Here is a 17,500-nt window from a genome sequence, read left to right as displayed (position 1 = left end):
GAGCGACAATCCACCCCGCCCCACAAGCTCGCTGCCTTGGTGTCATCCTTGACTCTGAACTGTCCTTTGTTTCCCACATTCAATCTGTCTCAAAATCACGTTACATACATCTAAAAAACATATCCAAAATTCAACCATATCTCACACAAGACACTGCAAAAACTCTAATCCATGCACTTATCATTTCCCACATTGACTATTGCAATAGCCTCCTTACTGGTCTCCCCAAAATCAGGCTATCGCCACTACAATCCATTATGAATGCAGCTGCGAGGCTGATCTTCCTTGCCAAACGCTCATCGTCTGCTGCCCCGCTCTGTCTGTCCCTCCATTGGTTGCCGGTTTTCTACCGTATTCAATATAAAATACTTTACTAACACATAAGGCTATTAACCAAACCACACCAACATACATCTCTTTACTCATCTCAAAATATCTCCCAACCCGACCTCTCCGCTCAACACAAGATCTGCGTCTCTCATCCCCACACATTACTTGCTCCCATTCTCGGTTACAGGACTTTCTTCGGGCTGCACCCACTCTATGAAATGCCTTACCACGCACAATAAGACTTTCTTCTAGTCTCCAGTCCTTCAAGTGTTCCCTGAAAACTCACCTCTTCAGGCAAGCTTATCAGATTCCAGAACCGCCCACATAACCTTCATAGCTTCCATATCTAATTACATCCCGTTTCACAGTCCACACATAGTCTTTCTCTCACATCCTCCTGACATTTGGCCGACATTCCTGTGTGACTGGATCATGCAGCCCACCAAGAAACTCTGCATTCTGGCTACAATATATAGCACCTATCCTTGTGTATCAATGCCTATATCCCTATAGAATGTAAGCTTGCGAGCAGGGCCTTCCTACCTATATATCTGTCTTTTAGTACCCAATTTTGTTCTATTAATGTTTCCAATTGTAAAGCACAACGGACTATGCTGCGCTATATAAGAAACTGTTAATAAATCAAAATTAATGGACGGTCCTTTCCGTCCATTGATTAGGTGCTTCAGGGAATCAACTGTGAGGCAATTGGGTGCGTGTACAGGAGACAACCTTATGGAAGTATCTTGGGCGTTTAACCGGAGTTGTGTCTTATTCTGAGTTGTGCATAAGCCAAGCGGACGCCAATAGGAGACCCATCTCTGCACCTAGTACGGGGTAGGTCTAAGAGCCAAGACTAGTCAGACAAAGGGCTATGGGCAGGGCAGTGGCAGAAATCCCTGCATGGGTTGGATAATCACACTAGATTTCCGATTGCGTCTGGCGCATGGTATTCCGGCAGGGCTGTGTGCGACTCACAACCAATTATCCCTCAGAATATAACAAATCTTCTGTACGCGTGAGGAGGCCAGAACCTTATCTGCTCACAATACAGGGACACTTGCCAGAATCATTGGTAAAGTCTTATTTACTAACATTGCCTAAAGGAGTATTTATACCAGCCAATCAGATAGTCACTTAAAGCCAGACTTGCAATAGACAGAATAAAAACTTGTTGTGGATTGGCTGCCATGGATGACTGCATTATTTCATCACTATTGTAAAACCACCCTGCATATACAATTTATATTATTTGTATAATGACCTGAAGCACCTGATATAGGGTCAGTTTGTTACACTGCGCAATATCATGGATTTGAAAACGTTAATCACATACACAGTATATTTAATCTGCATTCCGACAAGTTTCTCTTTTAGAAGCATTAAATAGTTTATCTACCTGTAACATCAGCCTGGATTCACAGAGGCCAGCTAATGTCCCAGGTAACGTACAGGACAAATCATTTCTATTTCAATATACAAAGTTTTCGCTTTTAAATGTTCTCAGAATAATAATATTGTATTATTGGTCACAGCGTAACTGTGTAATAGGCAGGAAAATGCATATAAACCGCTGTTTGTGGATACTGAGGGCAACTATTTTTGTATTTGATGTCTCCAAAATAAATATATTTTTATTGCTATATATTTTTTAAGGATTCATATTAAAGAAAGATTGTACTGATCATTTTACACTATTGCTGAGTGTTTTCCTATTGTAGTCAGCCTTGTAGTGCGCCGGTTACTCTAATTAACTTTACCCGCGGACATCGCTATAATATGGGGGAGCTGACTGTGCCCCTGAATTCCCATATCCTTATTCCCTAACTATGGGACACCATGGTATAATATCACTGAGAAGGCCCTTGTCACGTACCAGGAACACGGCATCCAGCATGCACTGTGGCCCCCCTGCCGGCTCATGTGAGGGGCCGCTCCGTGTAATGTTCCTGGGGTCGGATCTCCCCTTCTGTTCTGCAGATGCAGAGCAAACCACACCCCGAAATCTCTGGTCCTGGGCATCCCTCTGAGCTATCAGCCAGTGACCGGCCCCTGGGAGCACAGAAATATTATCACATGTTATGGTTATAGAACAGCCAACTGCAACACTTCTAGTTCTCTGGGCCTGATTCAGAGCCGGACGCTCTGAAAGAGCGCTCGCTCTGAATCAGGGCGTCTTTTTTTTGTTTTATGGAGCGGCCTCCTGGCCGCTCGCATTGCTATGGGTTGCCACCCACAGCTAATGCGAGCAGCCAGGATGATGGTCGCGATGGTCAAGACCATCGCGACCATCAGGCTTGCGACAAGACCCTTGTGGTAGGGTCTCGTGGCCGCAAGCCCCAGAGAGCTTTCGGCTCAAACAGAGCCGAAAAGTTCTCCCACTGACATCACTTGTGATGTTAGTGGGGCCGCCACCCAAACGGTAGGCGTCATCATGGGAACGCCTCCGTCTGGGCAGCCACCCCCCCCGGCCCGCCCACCAAAGGGGGCGTGCTGTCACTCAACATCGACAGCACGCCCCCTTTGGTGCGAGACCCGAAGCGACAGATTGCCCGTCGCTGTCCGGGTCTCGCGCATGCGCACGACGGAGCCGGCTCCGTCGTGCGCATGCGCTCTGGGCCACCATTGACCCGGTAGCGAACGCTCAGCGCTTGCGACCGAGTCTGAATCAGACCCTCTGTACGGTGTGCAGGAAAGTAAGCGTGACAATTCCACATGAATGAGGATATTTATGTGTGTACAGACAGGAAATGTACACAGAGCAGATGGACACTAGTAGCACAAGGGGGGGGTCTCTTCCTCTAACTCCCCCCTTTTCTCTCTAAAATCATCTGTAAAAGTAAAGTCATTCTACCTGCAGCATAGAAAGAGAGTCGAACAGAACAGGTAAAGGATTAGAGGGTGGGGGGAGGTGGAGTATATTTAGAACACAAATATTGGAGAAGCTCTTACATCTCGTAAATTACTGATACAATGTACACACATCTGTTGTGATTTAATAGCAGTGATAATTGTCAGAAATTAAAGATTTACCTCTATTAGGTGTTCGGAACAGACTCCTTGCCGGAAAACAGTTGGTTACGTGTAGCCCGCCAGAGTCCACGTACAATCCGACACCAGCCATATCTGTTAATACGACCATTACGTCAGTACGGTGTTTGGCCCATGTGTTTATATGGCATTGAAATACTCTGCTAAAATGCGTGCTGGATTAAAGTGGGCCCTAATTATCTCCTCGTTATTAAAAATCAGCCCTTCGTTATAATAAAATAGGTAGGCAACCCCTGCTGCTGTGGGACTACACATACCAGCAGGCTCTGCCACAGTTTTGCGGTTAGGGCACGCTACAACTGTGGCAGGTCATGCTGGGATGTGTAGTTCCACAGCAACTGGAGGGCCGCACGTTTTCTACTCCTGTCCTACAGTACTACGTCCTTTCTTGATTACTGCTTACAGTTTGATACCAATAATATACTGAAGATCTATTCTAATCCGAGCAGCCAAGGTACAGAGAGACGCATTTAAATCTTTACTGTTATCCAGGGTTATTGCAGGGTAACCCGGGTAGCTCCTTGGTGTAAAAGGGGACAGTGTTGGATTCCCGGGTGGAGTGACCCGGCAATCCAACCCAGGTAACTTGCAGGGTTTAACACGGGAATAACCCGTGAAACCCTGCAGTGTAAACGGCGCAATCCGGGTCACGATGACCTGGAGCGCGCCGCATGCCGGCTTCAGTGACGCTTGGAGATTACGTCATCTCCAAGCGTCCACATTCACACCGGAAGAGCTGGGTCACTGCAGACCCGGCTCCGGTGTAAACTGTGCTGACTCCGAAATATCCTGGGTCGGCGCCGCCTAAATTCCGGGTCTGATCTGGTTTGGAACTTTGGGTTCAATTCAGACCCGCTCACTAGATGTGTTCGCTCGTTCCCAGCGTATGCAAATTTGGCTAAGTGACGGCATGGCAGGCGATGGCACGGCAAGGCATAAGCACGCCCACTGTGTCTTGGCGTTCGATCACTTTGAGTATGCAGACACCCACCAGCCTGTCTTAAGACGCCCACTTGCGCACGTCATCTTCAAAAAGTGTATGCAAGCATCGGTACATCGGGATCCATCAGAAGCGAACACATCGCTTGAGGTTAACTATACCCCACCGCAAGCACTGCGGTCACTTCAATGTAAAATCCAGCCAGGTGACGTGTACTATGACGTTGCCTGTTAATTATGCACGCCTATGAAACGGCGTTTAGACGGTCAGACATGCCTGCGTTCGCACCTACACTCCCCCGTTTCTAGTGTCCTGCACCTGTCACCACCCACAAACGGCTTCTCCTGTCACTCATTCAGCCGGGCTGTCTATGCTTGCCATATTATTATCACCAGTTATTTATATAGCGCACACATATTCCCTATCAGTGTGGCATATAAACAAGGTTAGCATTATCATAATGGAAAGTGTAATTGAATGGCGCAGTTCTGCAACACGTGCGCCAGATCTCATGTCTGCTAAGAAGTGCAAAGATGCCAACAATTAACTCTACGGAATTGGACACATTAAATCAAGATGGTACGGAGCTGTGTCATTAATAAGATGATCCCACTACCAGGGATGTGCCCAGCGCTACTGGAGCTCTCTGTGACTTTGCCTGTACATAGTGTGATACATATAAATCATACACCCAGGCTGCACTACATGTACTACATCCCCCATCATACACCCAGGCTGCACTGCATGTACCACATCCCCCATCATACACCCAGGCTGCACTGCATGCAGTACATCCCCCATCATACACCCAGGGTGCACTGCATGTACTACACCCCCCATCATACACCCAGGCTGCACTGCATGTACTACACCCCCAGCATACACCCAGGGTGCACTGCATGTACTACACCCCCCATCATACACCCAGGGTGCACTGCATGTACTACACCCCCCATCATACACCCAGGCTGCACTATATGTACTACACCCCCATCATACACCCAGGCTGCACTGCATGTACTACACCCCCAGCATACACCCAGGGTGCACTGTATGTACTACACCCCCCATCATACACCCAGGCTGCACTATATGTACTACACCCCCCATCATACACCCAGGCTGCACTGTATGTACTACACCCCCCATCATACACCCAGGCTGCACTGCATGTACTACACCCCCATCATATACCCAGGCTGCACTGCATGTACTACACCCCCCATCATACACCCAGGCTGCACTGCATGTACCACATCCCCCATCATACACCCAGGCAGCACTGCATGTATTACATCCCCCATCATACACCCAGGCTGCTCTGTATGTACTACACCCCCATCATACACCCAGGGTGCACTGCATGTACTACACCCCCATCATACACCCAGGCTGCACTGCATGTACTACACCCCCCATCATACACCCAGGCTGCACTGCATGTACTACATCCCCCATCATAAACCCAGGCTGCACTGCATGTACTACATCCCCCATCATAAACCCAGGCTGCACTGCATGTACTACACCCCCCATCATACACCCAGGCTGCACTGCATGTACTACACCCCCCATCATATACCCAGGCTGCACTGCATGTACTACACCCCCCATCATACACCCAGGCTGCACTGTACGTACTACACCCCCCATCATACACCCAGGCTGCACTGCATGTACTACACCCCCATCATACACCCAGGCTGCACTGTATGTACTACACCCCCATCATACACCCAGGCTGCACTGTATGTACTACACCCCCCATCATACACCCAGGCTGCACTGTATGTACTACACCCCCCATCATACACCCAGGCTGCACTGTATGTACTACACCCCCATCATACACCCAGGCTGCACTGCATGTACTACACCCCATCATACACCCAGGCTGCACTGCATGTACTACACCCCCCATCATACACCCAGGCTGCACTGCATGTACTACACCCCCCATCATACACCCAGGCTGCACTGTATGTACTACACCCCCCATCATACACCCAGGCTGCACTGCATGTACTACACCCCCCATCATACACCCAGGCTGCACTGTATGTACTACACACCCCATCATACACCCAGGCTGCACTGCATGTACTACACCCCCAATCATACACCCAGGCTGCACTGCATGTACTACACCCCCATCATACACCCAGGCTGCACTGCATGTACTACATCCCCCATCATACACCCAGGCTGCACTGCATGTACTACACCCCCATCATACACCCAGGCTGCACTGTATGTACTACACCCCCCATCATACACCCAGGCTGCACTGTATGTACTACACCCCCCATCATACACCCAGGCTGCACTGCATGTACTACACCCCCCATCATACACCCAGGCTGCACTGTATGTACTACACCCCCAGCATACACCCAGGGTGCACTGCATGTACTACACCCCCCATCATACACCCAGGCTGCACTGCATGTACTACACCCCATCATACACCCAGGCTGCACTGTATGTACTACACCCCCCATCATACACCCAGGCTGCACTGCATGTACTACACCCCCAGCATACACCCAGGGTGCACTGCATGTACTACACCCCCCATCATACACCCAGGCTGCACTATATGTACTACACCCCCCATCATACACCCAGGCTGCACTGTATGTACTACACCCCCCATCATACACCCAGGCTGCACTGCATGTACTACACCCCCATCATATACCCAGGCTGCACTGCATGTACTACACCCCCCATCATACACCCAGGCTGCACTGCATGTACCACATCCCCCATCATACACCCAGGCAGCACTGCATGTATTACATCCCCCATCATACACCCAGGCTGCTCTGTATGTACTACACCCCCATCATACACCCAGGGTGCACTGCATGTACTACACCCCCATCATACACCCAGGCTGCACTGCATGTACTACACCCCCCATCATACACCCAGGCTGCACTGCATGTACTACATCCCCCATCATAAACCCAGGCTGCACTGCATGTACTACATCCCCCATCATAAACCCAGGCTGCACTGCATGTACTACACCCCCCATCATACACCCAGGCTGCACTGCATGTACTACACCCCCCATCATATACCCAGGCTGCACTGCATGTACTACACCCCCCATCATACACCCAGGCTGCACTGTACGTACTACACCCCCCATCATACACCCAGGCTGCACTGCATGTACTACACCCCCATCATACACCCAGGCTGCACTGTATGTACTACACCCCCATCATACACCCAGGCTGCACTGTATGTACTACACCCCCCATCATACACCCAGGCTGCACTGTATGTACTACACCCCCATCATACACCCAGGCTGCACTGTATGTACTACACCCCCATCATACACCCAGGCTGCACTGCATGTACTACACCCCATCATACACCCAGGCTGCACTGCATGTACTACACCCCCCATCATACACCCAGGCTGCACTGCATGTACTACACCCCCCATCATACACCCAGGCTGCACTGTATGTACTACACCCCCCATCATACACCCAGGCTGCACTGCATGTACTACACCCCCCATCATACACCCAGGCTGCACTGTATGTACTACACACCCCATCATACACCCAGGCTGCACTGCATGTACTACACCCCCAATCATACACCCAGGCTGCACTGCATGTACTACACCCCCATCATACACCCAGGCTGCACTGCATGTACTACATCCCCCATCATACACCCAGGCTGCACTGCATGTACTACACCCCCATCATACACCCAGGCTGCACTGTATGTACTACACCCCCCATCATACACCCAGGCTGCACTGTATGTACTACACCCCCCATCATACACCCAGGCTGCACTGCATGTACTACACCCCCCATCATACACCCAGGCTGCACTGTATGTACTACACCCCCCATCATACACCCAGGCTGCACTGCATGTACTACACCCCATCATACACCCAGGCTGCACTGCATGTACTACACCCCATCATACACCCAGTGACAGCTGCTGGAAATGAGGGATACCCCCATTTCGCGCTACCTGTTGCTGCTCCCGGCGGCGCTTCACCCCGCCCTCTGCCCCTGGTCTCCAGCACCGGCGCCATCCCCACTCCCGGTCTCCTAGCAACTACAGACGCTCTCAACTTACCCATGGCCAGCTTAGTTGCGAACTACAGCTCCCGGCATGCTCCGCGCTGCACCTCCCGAACGTTCTGACGTCACCGACCGTCCGTCCTATGTACCCAGCGACTGAGCGAGAGGGCGGAGCCGTGACGTCACGGTACGGAGGTGACCAGTCAGCGGCTGCCAGCTCAGGAGGAGACAGCGGGATGAGACAAGATGGCGGCCAGAGGCGGCAGGAACGGGCTCCTGGAAAAAGTAATGGGGGTCCGGGCAGGGGGTCACCGGGGTGCGGCTGTGTGACTGCTGTGTGGTGCTGGCGGGGGGACCGTAGCCCCTGGGTTGCAGAGGAGGGGCTCCCTCCCCTCTGTCACCTCTCCATATACCGGGGCCCCCTCATGGGGATGGATGTGGCTGGGGACAGGCTGTATGTCACCTGGGAGAGGCTGATATATATATATATATATATATATATATATATATATATATATATATATATATATAAAACCTCTAAAACATTCATTATCATGTATGAACATATGCACATAGCACACCATCTGGCAGCTTAGCATTGGGAGCATTCATACAGTAAGTCAGACTAATATATATATATATATATATATATATATATATATATATATATATATATATATACACCCACCACCACCACCACCCCTTTAATTTGGGATATATATGAATTACACAGGTTCTGGGGCTGGCTGACTGCTAGTTTCCATTCCATCTGGTTTTATTCAGCCAGAGAACCTGTGTAATCCACATGTGTCTCCAATGAAAAGGATGATCTAGTACATATATAATATACGGCTCTATATATGTCACTCAGTGTCGTGGTGCATTCAGTGTAATTGTAGTCCCATTGAACAACACAATTATGAAGTTATTCTTCATTGCAGGAGCGGTGGGTGCCGCTGCTATCCATCATACATGGGAGTATTCCTATAGCACAGAGGGCACCAGGGCAAGTTGGGCATATTGTTGTGGGGTGCTGGCTCCTTTTTTGGGGGGGGTGGAGCAGTCGGGCACCCTAACCACGGGTTTATCGCACTCCTGATGGTGCGAGCAGAAATGCAGTCGCCAATCGCGTCCGAAAGGAGCAACAATTGAATTGCTTCGTCGGGTGCGCAAAACAAATAGGCGCCTTTATAAACAATGGAATCAGCCCCCTGTATAAAATTAATCCTCATTAGGTGGGTGTTCTGGACTATAGATAGACAGTAAAAAGGTTGATAGTGTCTAGATAGACACCAGATGTTAGACAGTCAATAGGTTGGGACAAAAGGTCGACACACTAAAGTTTGACATGTAAGAAGGTCAACAAAAAAAATGGTCGACATGTTATTTTTAAAACTCTTAGGGTTAGGCACTTACCCTGACAGGGTGAAGATTAGGGCTAGAAAAAAAAAAATCATGGGTCGACCATTTTTGACCCCGTTGACCATTTGTCCCAGTCGACCTATTGACTGTCTAACATCTGGTGTCTATCTAGACACTTGTCAACCTTTTTACTGTCCATCTCTTAATCCTCACCCGTTAGGTGGAATCTTGGCTGTGCAGCAGGGTTAGTGCCGACACCATGAGTTTAGACTTTTATAGGATACTGCAGTAATTGGTGTTGGCTGAAGTGAGTCCGGTGTTTCCTAAACCTGTTCCTCATGGGCTGCTCACAGTTCATGTAGTACGGATATCCATGCATGAGCACAGGTGGCTTAATTATTACCTCTGTCATTTTGATTTACTCATCTGTGCTGAAGAGGGATATCCCTATTGTCTGGCCACGAGGGTCAGGTTTGGGATACACTGGCTTACTCTGACCAGGGCCATGTACTGTTACAGTCTGTGTGTGGTGTTCTCTGGCCTTTTCCTGCTATGCTGCTGGGAATGAGGCACAATGATAATAAGAGTCCTTTACCCAGCAGTGTAACCTCTCCTCAGGGTATACCAGGGGATGGAGAGAGTCCAGGCTCCTGTATCAGCTCAGTGCTGGACCTTTTACAGTTATTCCTTCGCAGGGTTACTTTGTCCCTTGTAGAACCAAATGTACCCCTTTTCCATTGGCCAAAATACCTGGGTTATTGCCAGGTCAACCGGGTAGCGGTTCGGTGGAAAAAGCTCCTAGGAAAAAATCCCGGGTCCTTTGACCCAGCATTTCTTCCCGGGTCTCAAACGGGGTTTTGTGCAGGTAAAACACTGGTCAGCCTCAGTGCCACCCGGGACCCGTTTACCGCATGGTGATTGGCTGGTTTTCGGAAGCTGTCTTCGGGGAGGGAGAAATGACAGCCTCTCCGTATAGTCTGGACCGTTCCAGGTTTTTATCCCATCCCCGCTTCATACGGGAGGCTGTAATCTCTCCCTCCCCGGTGACAGCTGTCACAGACATCCTCCCGAATGACAAGGGGAGATCTGGAGTTTCCGGCGCTTGGTGATGACTGCACCCGTGCCGCAGTGGAAATGGGGTAAATCCCGTGTTCCAAATCCTGGGTCAGACCCGGGATTTTGATGGAAAAGCGGTAATGGACACCTTGGTTAGTACATAACCCCAGTATATTGCATCTGCCCATTGCAATGTCCCATGTGCAGTAACTCCTAGTAAAGTATAAGACGTACATTCATTGATGATATCTGCTTGTTTGCTCTTTGTTATGTAAATACCTGTACAGCACAGTGTATATAGCATGTATAGCCAACACTTTGGAGGGTGCCCTGGTGGAGCTCTTGCCTTCAAAAGTGCTGAGGTTGCCTTTAATCTCAGCATTACATTAATACATTTAATCTATGAAAGACACTTTTATATGTAATAATATATCAGCAGGCCTTTAAACAAGGGTTATAAGGTATAACAACAGCAGGAAGGAGCTGGGGCTGCAAGTGAAGGGGCGAGAGGCCGCCTGTTACCTGTCACTGGTGTAAGAGAGCGTTGGTGTCACTGTGCCCAGTATGACACATTACCATATGGGTTGGCGGAAGTTGCATCCACCATGTCTGGATGTATGGCAGGCAAAAGTCATTGTGTAAGGGGGAAATAATGCAACATAACTTTGTAGGCATTGGCTGATCTTATTTCTGCATTAACTGAATATATAGATTATAAAAAGCAGAGTGAAGGGTTGTTACAGTGTTCGTCTATTACCTGTATGGGGTTAATTGTCAACTAATCCAGCGCCATAGACTGCATACATGTACAGCAGTGCGCATATTCAGGGCTGGAACTGTGGTTGCTTCTCATTGCTGTTTATTGTGGCAGGGCATGCTGGAACATGTAGTTTCTGAACAAGCAGAGAGTTGGCGTAGGTCTGTGTGTGTGTGTATATAGATTTTCATGGAGCAGGCAGCTCGGTCAGAACTGTATTAGCGGCACATTAACGGTTTGCAGATGAGTTCATCCAATCAGAATACATCGCTGTATTCCCCAGCACGTGCTTTAGGAGGAGATTGAGCTGCTTGATGTATCATTACCTGGACAGACCTTTTTCATCTAATTAAAATTCACCTCTGAGGTTCGTGGAAATCTGAGCCCATAGTCCCTTAGCGTCACAGTAAATGGTCTCTGTAAAACCTGGGTTATTAATGTGCTGTACCAGGCAGACCTCCTCCTCTCATTCGCTCGCCGTGCGCGGATCAGGCTCAGCGTCCTGGTTTAGCTGCCGAGTAAATGGATCACATGACGCAGGCCGCCCAGTAATAATAATAAGAGCATTAATGGAAGCCGGGAGATATGATAGCATTGACATCCGCTGTCATTTACATTGAGGCTCAATAACATAAAGAGTTTTACAGTGAAACGTTTTCATCCCTATAAAGTGTACAGGATAAATGTAACGCTGACCCTTACTGCTGGCAGAGTGGTATTTTATTGTTGTTTCTCAGTAGTTTATTAAAGCTCTAATTTTTTTTTTATAGACTTTCAGGCATTTATATGACAAAATACAGATGTTGTCCTCGCACATCTTTGCTTCTGTCGCAGCAATCAGCTTTAGCTGCGCTAACCGGCATTCACAGACTAAAGTGGCTTTAATCGGACTTAACAGCGCGCTGAATTGAATCGCCCAATGATGTTAGTCTGGACATATCCCATGGTTACTGGGGCTTCTGATTCTCTTTCTATCTAGAGTCAATATTTATTGTTTCCGGGTTCTTATTAGATGTGTCAGTTTGTATAGGTCTTTGCTAATCCGGTATTAACATCTAGTGTTCACTGTAGGTGGCGCCGGACCTAGAGAAAGGGCACATCTGCGCGCGCGTCTGTAAAAGGGCGTGGCCAATGAAAAGGGAACTTGTCTTTAAGACTCCTCCCCTTTCCGTCACTCTTGGGGGCGTGCCCGGCACTTATGGACATGCCGGGCTGCCCCCAAGCTCTGCTGTCAGTGTGAATGGACGCTGGGCGCATGACCCGCTCCCTTGTCTCCTTTTCCCCCTCAGTGACTGTCTGCTTGCCCGTAGATTGGGCACAGGATCACTGAGTACCCACCTGTGACTCCCACTGGCTTCAGTAAGTTCCCCTACCCCTGTTTTCTACTTCAGGGTCCATAGGGGGTCCACAGGGTTGACCTTTGGGTATAGGTTGGCAACCAAATCCGGGCACCACGCAGTTAAAGCTTTTAGCTCCCAGGATGCACTGGGTCGGGTCACCCTTGGCGCAGGGGGGCTGCTTAGCAGCCCCTAAGCTTAAAATTTATTTCGAGTTTTCTTATTTTATTCTTTTTTACTACTCTTCAGAGCGGCAGCATCAGACTGTCCAATGGACGTCTAAGCTGCCGCTCCTACACCCCGCCGGCGCTGCAACGCCAGTACAGATCTGGGGATCGCACCGGGACCCCAGAGTCTGTACTAGCCGGACTCTGGAGGAATACCTGGGCTGCTGCCGGATCGACGGGGACAGGTAAATCGCGTGGTCACCGCTTGCAATGACCCGCGTGTGCATGCAGCCTTATGCCTCCAGTCTCTGGGGACAGACCAGAGGCGTTGGCGGCGGGCTCCCCCTCCATGGAGGCATGCCCCTCGTGTCCACTAGACCACCAGGGATTATAGCGGGAGCCGGCATCCCGGGGGGTTAATTGCTAGCCAGGGGAGGAAGCCTTCCCTGTCCAGCTGCTCCTCCCCCCAGCTCAGCGCGCCTTTCAATACTACAGTCTGGCGTCGCTTCTTCTGAGGTCTCCAGCGGCCATTTTCTCTCTGTGGTGCTGCAGAACTCCTAGGATGACAGTGAGCCCAGTCCCCCTGCATACCTGGCCATTTGGGTGAGTGTACACAGCGCTATAGCCTTCCCAGACACTGAATCTGGGCAGTTGAATGTAGCGACATTGTGCAGTATATTATATGTCATGCTAATGTATGTATATATAATTTTTCTGCATTGTATGTGACTTATGCTAGTGCTGACTGTCTGCTTTTTCTCTCACCTGTCAGTGTATATCTATCCCTTTTCTTCAATCTGCCCTAATACAGATGTACCTGGGGTGGTTCTGAGACCTTGCATGTATATACTTGTTAATATTTGTGAGGTTGGTCACATACTGTTGCGTGCTGCACGTTGCCATATTTTAGGTGGAACTGTGTGTTGCATACGCTGATAATGGGTCCCTGCATCTAATCTTAGCGTCAGTCTGGACCGGTATGGCGCTGCTTAATATTTCCGCCAAGATGGTTAGTCAGATATATCTAACCAGGTGATAGAGCACGATACTGCACCCATTATTGCTATCCTGCAAGTCATAGCCTGCAGGTATTAGTGCGGAGGATTTGACTCAGAAAGGTTTATGTATGCAGCGCAATCTGGTGCCAGGCCCCTTGCACAACCCCCTTGGGCGGTTTTTCTCAGGATCCTCTCCTTTGCGGATCGCCGGGCGGGCCCTGTTGTCGTAACTCACTTGGGTTTACTTCACCATACTGCCCTTTTCAACTCTGGGTATCTCGCAGTTTCTTGCACTTTACCCCTGTGTCACAGACTATCGCTCCCTGCTGGGGTTTTTCACAGTACATGAATTACCTCCGGTACCACAACGGTCTGTCATTCATCTTGCAGGGATTACCACAACGGCCACCCTGGTGGATGTTGTTTTTCTATGAAATACAAAATGGCGTGATACACGCCCTGTGGTTACTTCCCAGTTGGCTCTGCTGTGAACTGGATGATGTATTGGGCTCTTTCCCTTTCACGTGGGGGGAGCCGATTTTAAGTATTATTATTATCCCTGCTTTGGGGCTGGTAGCCAGGTTCATTCTGGTTATAGAGAATGTCGATCCTGCACCTGTATCATACATTCCCCATTTCTGCCCAGCGGGTGGATCTCATGGCGGGAGTCTGGCTGTCACCAGATACGAGGAGTCACAAAGGCCTCCTGTTTCCCGTTCCCTGAGGGTCATCACAAGTAATAGAAATCACCCCCTGGGGTGGATTTGTATGTTAATCATCTGTTACCGGCGTTAATACGCCTCCCATTCCAGCCTGGACGGATTTTACGGATCCGTTGGTTGTAAATTTGCAGGAAATCAATGTACTCGCTTTCAGGGGCTGTTGCCCGTCCTACCATGGCCATCGCATGGTTGGTTAATACTATTGCATACTGGGCTGATGCATTTGTAATGTTTTTTTCCCCTCCAACACGTCTGGGGTTCAAATGTCTTTTGCCGCTCACATGAAACATGCAGTTGTCATATGTGGAAATACCTACATTGGATGCCAGTCTTCTAACCTTCATGGTTTCGGCTGCGACTATCCGCCGCAATACCCTATGGCTGCGCTCTGGGAAAGCAGAGGTGCAGACACCATCTATGGGGAAGATCTTGTTTGGTCCTGACCTTGACAAGATTGTTGTATCGTTGGCGGTGTCACTAATGGGAAAATACCGTCTTTAGCTACTCCCACTACAATCGGACTAAATCTGTTAAGTCTTTTGGTCCTCAGGGTCAGCCTAAAGGCCTGTTTTTTCCTAGGCTGTCGGCATCCACGGGGGCCACCATATCCAGTGCAGAGCAGACCTGGACTTCCAGACGACCTAAGGATAAACCTTCAGCCTGACGGGACAGGTCTACATCTGGGGGATTCCAGAGTGAGATACCGACTTTCTCAGTTCACCCAGTGCTGGTGTCAAGTCACCACGGATGCTTGGGTAGGAGTCGTAATCTCTCACGGGTACGGCCTCTCATTGCTCAGGCGGCCTCCTCACAGGCGTTGTCACACGGGCCCTTCTTCAGACCCTATCGGGGCCTTACAAACCCAGAAAGCTATACAGTCTTTGCGGTAAGCAGAGCTATTTAGACCAGCCTCACTATCTCAGCGAGGGACTGGTTGTTCTACTTTCTTTCTGGGGCAGTGGCTGACTGGTGCTTATTTGCCTATTCTCTGTCTCAAATCCCTGAATCGGATTCTAAGGGTGCTTGGACTCAGGAGGTGTCCACCATGCTCCATCATCCGATGTTTGGAACCTGGGGACTGTATGGTATCTCTGAATATTCAGCACACGTACCTACGGGTACATATAGAGCTCTCTCATCAGCATGGGATCAGGTTTGCTGTGCCACGGCAACACTTGCAATTTTCGGGCTCTGCATTTTGGGACTGTTCTCAGCCCCATCGGGGTTTACCAGCTTTATGGATTTTTTGACAGTTCACCTGTTCAGTGTATCCGACTGCTCCAGTATCTGGACAGCTTCCTGCTCTTAGCAGGATCACCGAGGTACTTTACAGCCAGGTCAGGATAACCGTGGCTTCTTCACGGCACAGATTTAATCGACGGGGAAAAAGTCCTCCCTGCATCCTTCACAGGGTATTCTTCATCTGGGAGCCCTGCTGGATTCTCAGAATCTGAGAATTCTTCTGGCGTAAGACAAGTTCTCCACTCTTCAACTAGGAGGGTGCAGATGTCTACGTGGTCGACATATGTCATTACTCTCTGTGATGTGCGGTCAAATATCCAGAGTGTCTACCTTTTTGGAAGGGTGGAATGTGCTCAGTTCCATTCCAGGCCTTGCCATAATTGGCTCCTCTCCAGATGGATCGAGTTTTTTCCATCGGATCGCTGTTCAAACGATGATGCTCTCTCCGGAGGCGAGTTGGTCTATGGGCCTGATTCAAACCTGGTCGCAAGCGCTGAGCGCTCGCAACCGGGTCGATGGTGGCCCAGAGTGCATGCGCATGACGGAGCCGGACCCGGATAGCAACGGGCTATCTGTCGCTCCAGGTCTTGCACCAAATGGGGTGTGCTGTCGATGTTGAGTGACAGCATGCCCCCTTTGGTGGGCGGGCCGGGGGGTGGCTGTCCAGACGGAGCTCTCTGGGGCTTGCGGCCACGAGACCCTACCACAAGGGTATCGTCGCAAGCCCGATGGTCGTGATGGTCTTGACCATCGCGACCACCATCCTGGCCGCTCGCATTAGCTGTGGGTGGCAACCCACAGCAATGCGAGCAGCCAGGAGGCTGCTCCATAAAAAAAAAAAAAAAGACGCCCTGTTTCAGAGTGAGCGCTCTGTCAGAGCGTCCGGCTCTGAATCAGGGCCTCTGTCCGGGTGGCTATGGCCATCTCGTCCAAGGTATTCTTTGCTTCGGACAGTGTCTGGTCCGCATTCATTTCGGGGCAGTTGGAAGTCTGTTGCTTCCGCCCTGCCAATTTACTTGTTGGAACTTTAGGCTGTCTTGGGCCTTCACTCTGGCCTAACACACATTTCACGGTAAACCTGAAAAGGTTGAGTCCGACAGTGTCACAAAAGTGGTTTCCATCTAGGCAACACTGGAAGTTGGGTGGCAATGACAGGAATGTCACACATTCTGACATAGTCCGAGGGTCTCCTCCTGGCCATCTATGCAGTGTTCATTCCGGGAGCTCTCCATTGGGAAGCGGGCTTCCTCAACAGTCACGACGTGCATTCCGGGGACTAGTCTCTTCTCCAAGAGAGGTTTCAACTCCTGGTGAGCAGAGAGTGCCTCCCTGAGGTGATCCTCATGGCCTTATGACTCTATCCCACACTACCGGTGTTACAGTCCAGCACTAGTGGTACTGAAGCAACCTTCAGTGACTTTGTCAGTGAAGTGGTCCTTCCACTTTGTGTACCTGTGTCCTCCGG

General features: G+C 49.8%; 2 protein-coding genes across 3 annotated transcripts in view; one reads left to right on the top strand and one right to left on the bottom strand.

Moving 5' to 3' along the window:
- The window catches only part of XRRA1 (X-ray radiation resistance associated 1), a 90,808-nt gene extending 82,301 nt beyond the window's left edge, over positions 1-8,507 (bottom strand). The window contains exons 1-3 of one of the 2 annotated variants that reach the window (XM_088445848.1): positions 8,450-8,507; positions 3,364-3,456; positions 2,207-2,382 (exon numbers count right to left, since the gene is read on the bottom strand). In XM_088445848.1, the coding sequence (XP_088301974.1) occupies positions 2,207-2,382; positions 3,364-3,456; positions 8,450-8,453 (273 nt within the window). In that variant the 5' untranslated portion in view covers positions 8,454-8,507. Of the gene's footprint in view, positions 1-2,206; positions 2,383-3,363; positions 3,457-8,341; positions 8,417-8,449 lie in introns of those variants that run through there. The other variant, XM_088445847.1, reaches the window with a different exon arrangement.
- A 63-nt stretch (positions 8,508-8,570) lies between these two features.
- The window catches only part of SPCS2 (signal peptidase complex subunit 2), a 26,857-nt gene continuing 17,927 nt past the window's right edge, over positions 8,571-17,500 (top strand). Inside the window, exon 1 of the mRNA XM_088445849.1 lies at positions 8,571-8,679. Coding sequence (XP_088301975.1) covers positions 8,641-8,679 — 39 coding nt within the window. The 5' untranslated portion in view covers positions 8,571-8,640. The remainder of the gene's footprint in view (positions 8,680-17,500) is intronic.

Source organism: Taudactylus pleione, unplaced genomic scaffold (assembly GCF_031769625.1).
Source record: "Taudactylus pleione unplaced genomic scaffold, aTauple2 ptg000390l, whole genome shotgun sequence".
Taxonomy (NCBI): Eukaryota; Metazoa; Chordata; class Amphibia; order Anura; family Myobatrachidae; genus Taudactylus; species Taudactylus pleione.
The sequence above is the reverse complement of the archived record's forward strand: the minus strand, read 5'-3'. Positions and strand labels throughout refer to the sequence as shown.